At 43.4% G+C, this 10,813-nt stretch overlaps 1 protein-coding gene across 1 annotated transcript; it reads left to right on the top strand.

Moving 5' to 3' along the window:
• Window positions 1-515: 515 nt before the first annotated feature.
• LOC123048540 (protein STRICTOSIDINE SYNTHASE-LIKE 10) lies at window positions 516-1,843 on the top strand. The gene is made up of 2 exons (XM_044471622.1): window positions 516-1,166; window positions 1,265-1,843. Exons 1-2 carry the CDS (start codon window positions 610-612, stop codon window positions 1,743-1,745), a joined length of 1,038 nt encoding a protein of 345 aa, XP_044327557.1. The 5' UTR covers window positions 516-609; the 3' UTR covers window positions 1,746-1,843.
• Window positions 1,844-10,813: the final 8,970 nt, after the last annotated feature.

Here is a 10,813-nt window from a genome sequence, read left to right as displayed (position 1 = left end):
TTTGCCATCTGCCTAAGAAGAGAATGTCCACTTAGATGTTAGTATGTTAGGATGCATCTCTGCACGTATCTGTTGTCTGTTGAGGAATGACCGAGGAGTCTGTGTCAGAGCAAACAAAGCTTGCTTTAAGAAAATGGGTGGGATGTGCTCTCCATCCTTCTAGAAGTTTTCAAGAAGGAATAGTCAAATCTAAATGTTATCATGTGCTATAGTGTTGTTATAGCCAAATAAAGGTTCGTTTGAGAATTTTTGGATATATTCAAACGGCGCGGCAAAGCCCGCGTTCGCTTCTAGTATGATACGCTGCCTGCCCTTCGTTTACGTCCATCTGATTAGTAACCGACGGTTCCAATCCCTGACACGTGTCACCACCTCGTAGAACTGTCTACCTCCGCGTGACGCTGACGATTACAGCTCCGAATCTCCTCAAAAGAAGGAGAAAGGTTACAACTCTTCCTCATGGCCGTTCCAATTCAAACTCCGGATGCAATGCGATTGTGCCCTTTAAATCTCGAGCTACCTGCCGTGAACGAACTCACGCAAACCCGCAAATCGTTCTGCTCCATCGCCGCAGCGTTTGTTCCCACGAATCCACCGGCGCCGCGGCTCATGGTCATGGGGCGCCGCGGGTCCGCAAGCGGGTGGCTCGTTCTCCTGCTCGCTCTTCTCGCCGTCTCTCTGGTCCCGTCGTGTGCGGCCGCTGAGGTAAAGACCAGCCCGACGGAGTGGAGCCTCCACCTCCCCCTGCCCAACGGCGTCACCGGCGCCGAGAGCCTGGCCTTCGACGCGCGCGGCCAGGGCCCCTACACCGGCGTCTCCGACGGCCGCGTCCTCAAGTGGGGCGGCAGCGCTGTCGGCTGGACGACCTTCACCTTCCACGCGAACTACAGGAAGTTCCCCATGTGCACCGTGCCCGTGGCGCCGTCCGAGGAGACGGAGAGCCTGTGCGGGCGGCCGCTGGGGCTCGCGTTCCACCGCAAGTCCGGCGACCTCTACATCGCCGACGCGTACAAGGGGCTCATGAGGGTCGGCCCCGACGGCGGCGAGGCTGAGGTGCTGGCCACCGGTGCCGGTGGCGTCCCGTTCAACTTCGTCAACGGCATCGACATCGACCAGGCCACCGGCGATGTTTACTTCACCGACAGCAGCGTGACATATCCACGAAGGTACGTACATTATACACTGAGGACTAATCCAGATAGCTTCTGCAGGTAAAAAACCAAGATCGTAATAAAACTACAATTAAAACTACTGATCCGTGCAGGTTTAATACGGAAATCATGATGAACGCGGACGCGACGGGGAGGCTGCTCAAGTACGACGCGCTGACGAAGCAGGTCACCGTGCTCAAGGACGGCTTGCCGTACCCCAACGGCGTCGCGGTGAGCCACGACAGGACGTACGTCGTCGTCGCGCACACGGTGCCGTGCCAGGCACACAGGTACTATCTCCAGGGACCAAAGGCTGGCCACTACGAGCTGCTCGCCGACCTGCCGGGCTACCCGGACAACGTGCGGCGGGACGAGAAGGGCGGTTACTGGGTGGCGCTGAACCAGGAGAAGGGGCGCCCGGGCGTGACCACAGCCCCCGTGAAGCACTTGGTTGGTGTCCGGCTCGACGGCGGCGGCGTTGAGGTCGAGGAGCTGACGGCGGCCAAGGGCGTGACGCTCAGCGAGGTGACCGAGAGGAAAGGACAGCTGTGGCTCGGCTCCGTCGAGCTCGATTATATCGGCCTAGTTGTCTAGTTACATTACTAAGTTTTTTATTAGAAGATTGTCATAATGTGGTCAGTTATGTAGGTTAATTTGTTGGTGGACATAATTAAGCTTGTTTTTAACAGACATTCAGAAACAATATTTGGGTTCTTTTTTGAGTGCTCTTTGTTCTCAATCTTGGGTGGAAGTTTCTTTTCATGGGAGACGATGGCATGCACACACGTCGTAAAACTTAATACACGGATCGAGTTCGTTCAAAAGTCCAGTTAAATAGCTGGATCGAAATTCGGTTTCTCAATTCACTAAATCTATTTGGCGAACAAAGGCCGAACGCTTCGTCTTCCATCTAATGACAGCAGTGGGATAAACGCAAAACCGTAGAAGAAAAACCGCTCCAGCAAGGCATCAAATAGACTAATAAACACCTTATTCCGTAGTTATGGTCAACCAGATGTAAACTAAGTTATCCTAATCCTTTTGACCACATGTTAGTAAAATGCACTTTATATGTAAGTTGCATGGTTGGGTCAGTCTATTTTCTGGCTGTTGATTCTTTTGTCAAGATTTGTGCTGTTCTTTTTTCCTCTTTGTGTTGTTTCGTGGCTTTTGGGTTGAATTTTCGACTTGCCCTTGTTTCGGGTCTATCAATGTTCTTGAGCTTGAAACCCGTTGCCTGTTTTTTTTCTTCTTCTTCTATTTTTATGTGTTTTTGCTTTTTTAGTTAGTTTTTTTCCTTTTCCTTTATGGGTATTTTTGGGATGTTGGATGAGTGTAAATGTATACACACAAATATTATACAATATGTGTGCTAGTTATACTAGAGTGCACAAATTGCACTATTATATGTTTATTCTTCGCATATTATAAAAAGTGCAATTTGGTTGCAAAGTTGTGTGAAAGTTTCCCTTTTTTCATTTTTCTTCTTCTCAAAGGGTAATACCAATGCCACCAATTCAGTCTTCAAAACTTCATTTTCTTCTTCTCAAAGGGTAATACCAATGCCTTCAATCATTCCTTCTTAAAAACTTCCTATTTGCAAAAATTCCATGAATTCATGCAAAAAAATCCACTAATTCATGCAAAAGCCAAATAGTCATTGAACTGCCTATATATTGAAAAGTGTTACAAAAGATCGAACTGTGAATAGACTTATCTATTTATAAATGTGCAACATCAAAAAATAGTCGTTGAACTGCCTATATGTTAGCTATGAATCATCTACCTTATCATAATATTCCTTTGTAAAATGGTCGTGAATCTATACCTATACCTATTATTAAAAGAAGAAGTGTTTCTTACCACCGTAATTTCATCTGTTTTTCATCCGTCCTACTCGCCGGTCCATTTTCGTACGTCGGCCTCGCTCATCTGGTTGTAAGTCACATGGGCCATTGAACTTCTGTTATGGGCCGGTGAAAAAGTTGCTTCTTATGCATGTGCTAAAATTGTGTATTCCTTTTGTAGTTAATAGTCACACACTGCTCCTTTCAGTCAAATCATATCAACATATATACATTCATGATTTGCAAGAATCAAACAAGCCAAGACACCAATAAAAAGAGGATGAGAATATGGGTCATCTTTACCCTAGAGAAATAAAGGTAAAGAAGATGCCTGCCGAATGGCATCACCAATCGAAAAATGTGAAGCAGAGGGTGGGATTAGGTTAAGGGATGCAGGTGGGCCGAGGCGTGGGTTCTGGCTTGGTGGGTTGGGTTATGGGGGATGGTTTCCAAACAATTCAAAAAAGGGCTAAAATTGCACGTGGATTATTCGAAGTTTGTGCTTTTCGCTGTAGGCATTTATATTTTTAATCCTTGTGGTGTAATGATGGCCGCTCGACGCGACCCCGATATTGTTGGCTGTAGATTTTTAATCTCTCTCATGAAAAAAGGAGGATATGCACGATGCATCTCTCTGTTGTTTTAGTTGGATATAAGTGCTCCAGTTGGCTAAATTTAAAACGGATTATGGGCTATGTATGGAACAATGTGTCAAGAATTTCTCAAGAACTGTCCAATTTTTAAAATCAATGAACATTTCTTAGATTGGGGAACATTTTGAAAATTCTTGAAGAACTTTCCAATTTCTTGAAAGTTTTGAATTTACGAACCTTTTTAATAAAACTCATGAAGACTTTTTTAGTTATCCATATCAATGCTCACAACCTCAAAATATGGAGTCTCGCGGGTCGTATATGAAGCGCAGTTTATAAATTATGGCGATCTGGAGGCATATGACGACTCTCTGCTAGAGTGCTATTTTGGGCCAAAATCATCATACGGACTGTTATTATGTTGAATGCCTGATATGACGAGTCTGTTAGAGTGCTATTTTGGGCAAAAATCGCCATATCAACAGTTATTATGCCATCGACTTGGTATGCCAACTCGGCAAAAATTGCTCTTACACTACTATCCACAAAGCACAATACAGTTGAAGTGTAACCAAGACCTCCTTGATCTGCCCTCCCACCAGGCTGAAAACATGTGTACACCCTTCTAGCCTTCATAATATGGATTATTATTATTACTCATTGTGTGACCTTCACCATTGTGTGACCCAGCCTACATTAATTTATTCACCATTGTGTATTCATGAGATTGTTGTTGTATACTCCCTCAGTCGCTATAGCTTGCAAAAACGTCTTACATTGTGGAGTGGAGGGAGTAGTTTATAAATTATAAGCATAGCCAAAAATTAATAAAGTACATGATGATACGTTAGAACTTTGTTACTGTACGATTGCTTAGCTTTATCCTGTCACACCCACATATCTCTGCTTCCTTGTGTACTAAATTAACTAGACGATGGTGATAGTTTGTAACTATGTATTGAAAAGTTATAGGCTTGTATACCATGAACTGTGTTGAGATAATTTGAAAGTTGTTTGATGTATTTCAAAACCTTCCATGCAAATTAGTTCACTCGCCCTACGCCTCGCTGATATCATCAACATATTACTGTATTTAGTATCACTTTGTTTTGGCCACTTCTGATGACCTAAAATCTACTAACCACATTGTATGCTCTGATATGAACTAGGTTCATGCGTCAGCCTAACGATTCTCAAGTGGATTATGTTGTACGGCAATGTCTTCACTGGCCTGATGGCACAAGGAATAAGCGTTTGAAATCAGAACCAATTGATGAAATACGTGATCACAAGGATCAGTTGGTTCAAGCTTTGGTGTACAAGTATAACGATTATTTAGGGGTTCGCTCTCAATCACTCCTTCCCACCTCTACTCTATATCCTGATACCAGGGTTGCAATGCGTCTTATTGCCTTATTCATGTAACAATTAATTAATTACTGACGAGATCCATTTTTCTTAATTTTTGGATACTGCATATGTACTCAAAGATGTTTTGCAGTACACATCAGTTCGTGTGCCCGATTTCTCTAAAATTATCAATCATATCAATTTCACTGCAAGGGCTAAAGGAGCTGAATATTCTGACTATTCCATGGATGATCTATTCTTTGCTGAAGTCACGTCTACGATAGGCGATGACAAATTGGTAGTCAGCTGTTTCTGCAGGGTTAAAACTACTGACAATGGTATTATATTATCTTATCCTAAGTCACATCTTGTTCAAACAAAATTCATGAGTCGAACTAACTTGAACTTATCTGATAGACAGTTCTGTAAAAATGTTTGTAGCTCTAGCATGTTGAAAATCCAATATGGCTTGTAGATCCCTGTACTCACATTAAGCCCTAACACCGCGTCCATAGCATGTCATATTTACTTGTTTGCTATACTGACATGTTTGTTTTCTCACATGATCCATTATCCTCAAGCTTTACGTCTGTCAACAGATTTATGCATAGCCATGTTGAATGTACATTTTTGTACTGACAATTATTCATGTATAGTTATGTGTTTGTGTCTGATTATAATTATTTGGCCATTAAGTCACAATTCCCCCTCGCATTGTTTTCATGTAAAAAAAGGTCACTGCTATGGTTGTGCTGCGAAGCACCCCAATGCTGTTGTATACTTGAGTGGTGAAGCAGGCGCATCTCCATTCTATGCTAGTGCTTGTCACTTTTTATTGCTTCACCTCACTTTCAGTTTCATGTCTTTTAATAGTTGGAAGCTGAGGAAAGAAGGGTAAGACGTTGCTACGAGAACTAGGTAATTGCATGTCTCAGTGGTATAGTATCATCTGAAGTAACATGGTGTTGGTTTACTTGATTGACGGTTCCTTGTGTACTTGTTTCTTTGTAGGGCCTTGATGAGCCAGGATATTTTGACAAACTGAGAGCAATCATGTCAGTGTTGGGGAACGTAGTAATTTCAAAAAAAATCCTACGCACACGCAAGATCATGGTGATGCATAGCAACGAGAGGGGAGAGTGTTGTCTACGTACCCTCGTAGACCGGAAGCGGAAGCGTTTATCAACGCGGTTGATGTAGTCGTACACCTTCACGATCCGTCCCGATCAAGTACCGAACGTACGGCACCTCCGCGTTCAGCACACGTTCAGCTCGATGACGTCCTCGCCTTCTCGATCCAGCAAGAGGGGCGAAGTAGTAGATGAGTTCCGGCAGCACAACGGCATGGTGACGGTGTTGGTGAAGAACAATCTCCACAGGGCTTCGCCTAAGCACTACGAAAACTATGACGGAGGATAAACTAGTGGGACGGGGTTGCCGGCACACGGCTTGGTGTTTCTTGATGTGTCTTTGGTGCTAACCCTGCCCCTCTATTTATATGTTGAGCCTTGGGGTCGAAACTTGGAGTAAAAGCCTCCACAAAGTCGGTTTCACCCAAAAGGTAAGAGTCCTTCTCGGACTCCAGGACCAGACGCCAGGGTTCCCGGCGTCTGGACCCAGATGCCAGGGACCCTGGCGTCTGGCCCCTGGACTCCGCAAAAATTCCTTTTGCGCTTTCCAAAAACCATGTGGGCTTTCCCCTTTGGCCCAAATAAAGTGTTCTCGTACCCAAACATTTCGGGAAACATCCGGAACCCCTTCCGGTGAACTCCGGAACCCTTCCGGAGACCAAACACTATTATCCCATATATCAATCTTTATCTCCGGACCATTCCGGAGTTCCTCGTCATGTCCGTGATCTTATCCGGAACTCCGAACAACATTCGGTCACCAACATACATAACTCATATAATACTATATCGTCAACGAACGTTAAGCGTGCGGACCCTACGGGTTCGAGAACTATGTAGACATGACCGAGACACTTCTCTGGTCAATAACCAATAGCGGAACCTGGATGCCCATATTGGCTCCTACATATTCTACGAAGATCTTTATCGGTCGAACCGCATAACAACATACGTTCTTTGTCATCGGTATGTTACTTGCCCGAGATTCGATTGTCGGTATCTCAATACCTAGTTCAATCTCGTTACCGGCAAGTCTCTTTACTCGTTCCGTAGTGCATCATCCCGTAACTAACTCATTAGTCACATTGCTTGCAAGGCTTATAGTGATGTGCATTACCGAGAGGGCCCAGAGATACCTCTCCGACAATCGGAGTGACAAATCCTAATCTCGAAATACGCCAACTCAACAAGTACCTTCGGAGACACCTGTAGAGCACCTTTATAATCACCCAGTTACGTTGTGACGTTTGGTAGCACACAAAGTGTTCCTCCGGTAAACGGGAGTTGCATGATCTCATAGTCATAGGAACATGTATAAGTCATGAAGAAAGCAATAGCAATATACTAAACGATCAAGTGCTAAGCTAACGGAATGGGTCAAGTCAATCACATCATTCTCCTAATGATGTGATCCCGTGAATTAAATGACAACTCATGTCCATGGCTAGGAAACTCAACCATCTTCTATTAACGAGCTAGTCAAGTAGAGGCATACTAGTGACACTATGTTTGTCTATGTATTCACACATGTATTATGTTTCCGGTTAATACAATTCTAGCATGAATAATAAACATTTATCATGATATGAGGAAATAAATAATAACTTTATTATTGCCTCTAGGGCATATTTCCTTCAGTCTCCCACTTGCACTAGAGTCAATAATCTAGATTACACAGTAATGATTCTAACACCCATGGAGCCCTGGTGCTGATCATGTTTTGCTCGTGGAAGAGGCTTAGTCAACGGGTCCGCAACATTCAGATCTGTATGTATCTTGCAAATTTCTATGTCTCCCACCTGGACTAAGTCCCGGATGGAATTGAAGCGTCTCTTGATGTGCTTGGTTCTCTTGTGAAATCTGGATTCCTTCGCCAAGGCAATTGCACCAGTATTGTCACAAAAGATTTTTATTGGACCCGATGCACTAGGTATGACACCTAGATCGGATATGAACTCCTTCATCCAGACTCCTTCATTTGCCTCTTTCGAAGCAGCTATGTACTCCGCTTCACACGTAGATCCCGCCACGACGCTTTGTTTAGAACTACACCAACTGACAGCTCCACTGTTCAATGTAAACACGTATCCGGTTTGCGATTTAGAATCGTCCGGATCAGTGTCAAAGCTTGCATCAACGTAACCATTTACGATGAGCTCTTTGTCACCTCCATAAACGAGAAACATATCCTTAGTCCTTTTCAGGTATTTCAGGATGTTCTTGTCCGCTGTCCAGTGATCCACTCCTGGATTACTTTGGTACCTCCCCGCTAGACTTATAGCAAGGCACACATCAGGTCTGGTACACAGCATTGCATACATGATAGAGCCTATGGCTGAAGCATAGGGAACATTTTTCATTTTCTCTCTATCTTCTGCAGTGGTCGGGCATTGAGTCTTACTCAACTTCACACCTTGTAACACAGGCAAGAACCCTTTCTTTGCTTGATCCATTTTGAACTTCTTCAAAACTTTGTCAAGGTATGTGCTTTGTGAAAGTCCAATTAAGCGTCTTGATCTATCTCTATAGATCTTGATGCCCAATATATACGCAGCTTCACCGAGGTCTTTCATTGAAAAACTCTTATTCAAGTATCCCTTTATGCTATCTAGAAATTCTATATCATTTCCAATCAGCAATATGTCATCCACATATAATATCAGAAATGCTACAGAGCTCCCACTCACTTTCTTGTAAATACAGGCTTCTTCAAAAGTCTGTACAAAACCAAATGCTTTGATCACACTATCAAAGCGTTTATTCCAACTCCGAGAGGCTTGCACCAGTCCATAAATGGATCACTGGAGCTTGCACACTTTGTTAGCTCCCTTTGGATCGACGAAACCTTCTGGTTGCATCATATACAACTCTTCTTCCAGAAATCCATTCAGGAATGCAGTTTTGACATCCATTTGCCAAATTTCATAATCATAAAATGCGGCAATGGCTAACATGATTCGGACAGACTTAAGCATCGCTACGGGTGAGAAGGCCTCATCGTAGTCAATCCCTTGAACTTGTCGAAAACTTTTTGCAACAAGTCGAGCTTTATAGACAGTAACATTACCGTCAGCGTCAGTCTTCTTCTTGAAGATCCATTTATTCTCAATGGCTTGCCGATCAACGGGCAAGTCAACCAAAGTCCACACTTTGTTCTCATACATGGATCCCATCTTAGATTTCATGGCCTCAAGCCATTTTGCGGAATCTGGGCTCATCATCGCTTCCTCATAGTTCGTAGATTCGTCATGGTCTAGTAACATGACCTCTAGAACAGGATTACCGTATCACTCTGGTGCAGATCTTACTCTGGTTGACCTACGAGGTTCAGTAGTAACTTGATCTGAAGTTTCATGATCAATATCATTAGCTTCCTCACTAAGTGGTGTAGGAGTCACAGGAACCGGTTTTTGTGATGAACTACTTTCCAATAAGGGAGCGGGTACAGTTACCTCATCAAGTTCTACTTTCCTCCCACTCACTTCTTTCGAGAGAAACTCATTCTCTAGAAAGGATCCAAATTTAGCAACAAAAGTCTTGCCTTCAGATCTGTGATAGAAGGTGTACCCAACAGTTTCCTTTAGGTATCCTATGAAGACACATTTCTCCGATTTGGGTTCGAGCTTATCAGGTTGAAGCTTTTTCACATAAGCATCGCAGCCCCAAACTTTAAGAAATGACAATTTCGGTTTCTTGCCAAACCACAGTTCATAAGGCGTCGTCTCAACGGATTTCGATGGTGCCCTATTTAATGTGAATGCATCCGTCTCTAAAGCATAACCCCAAAATGATAGCGGTAAATCAGTAAGAGACATCATAGATCGCACCATATCTAGTAAAGTACGATTACGACGTTCGGACACACCATTACGCTGTGGTGTTCCGGGTGGCGTGAGTTGCGAAACTATTCCGCATTGTTTCAAATGAAGACCAAACCCGTAACTCAAATATTCTACTCCACGATTAGATCGTAGAAACTTTATTTTCTTGTTACGATGATTTTCAACTTCACTCTGAAATTCTTTGAGCTTTTCAAATGTTTCAGACTTATGTTTCATTAAGTAGATATACCCATATCTGCTCAAATCATCTGTGAAGGTGAGAAAATAACGATACCCGCCGCGAGCCTCAACATTCATCGGACCACATACATCAGTATGTATGATCTCCAACAAATCTGTTGCTCGCTCCATTGTTCCGGAGAATGGCATTTTAGTCATCTTGCCCATGAGGCATGGTTCGCAAGTACTAAGTGATTCATAATCAAGTGATTCCAAAAGTCCATCAGTATGGAGTTTCTTCATGCGCTTTACACCAATATGACCTAAACGGCAGTGCCACAAATAATTGCACTATCATTATCAACTCTGTATCTTTTGGCCTCAATATTATGAATATGTGTATCACTACTATCGAGATTTAATATAAATAGACCACTCCTCAAGGGTGCATGACCATAAAAGATATTACTCATATAAATAGAAGAACCATTATTCCCTGATTTAAATGAATAACCGTCTCGCATCAAACAAGATCCAGATATAATGTTCATGCTCAACGCTGGCACCAAATAACAATTATTCAGGTCTAAAACTAATCCCGAAGGTAGATGTAGAGGTAGCGTGCCGACCGCGATCACATCGACTTTGGAACCATTTCCCACGCGCATCGTCAGCTCGTCCTTAGCCAATCTTCGCTTAATCCGTAGTCCTTGTTTCGAGTTGCAAATATTAGCAACAGAA

This window comes from Triticum aestivum, chromosome 2D (genome assembly GCF_018294505.1).
Source record: "Triticum aestivum cultivar Chinese Spring chromosome 2D, IWGSC CS RefSeq v2.1, whole genome shotgun sequence".
NCBI classification, from domain to species: Eukaryota; Viridiplantae; Streptophyta; class Magnoliopsida; order Poales; family Poaceae; genus Triticum; species Triticum aestivum.
Note: the sequence above shows the minus strand (reverse complement) of the source record. Positions and strands in the feature narration are given on the sequence as shown.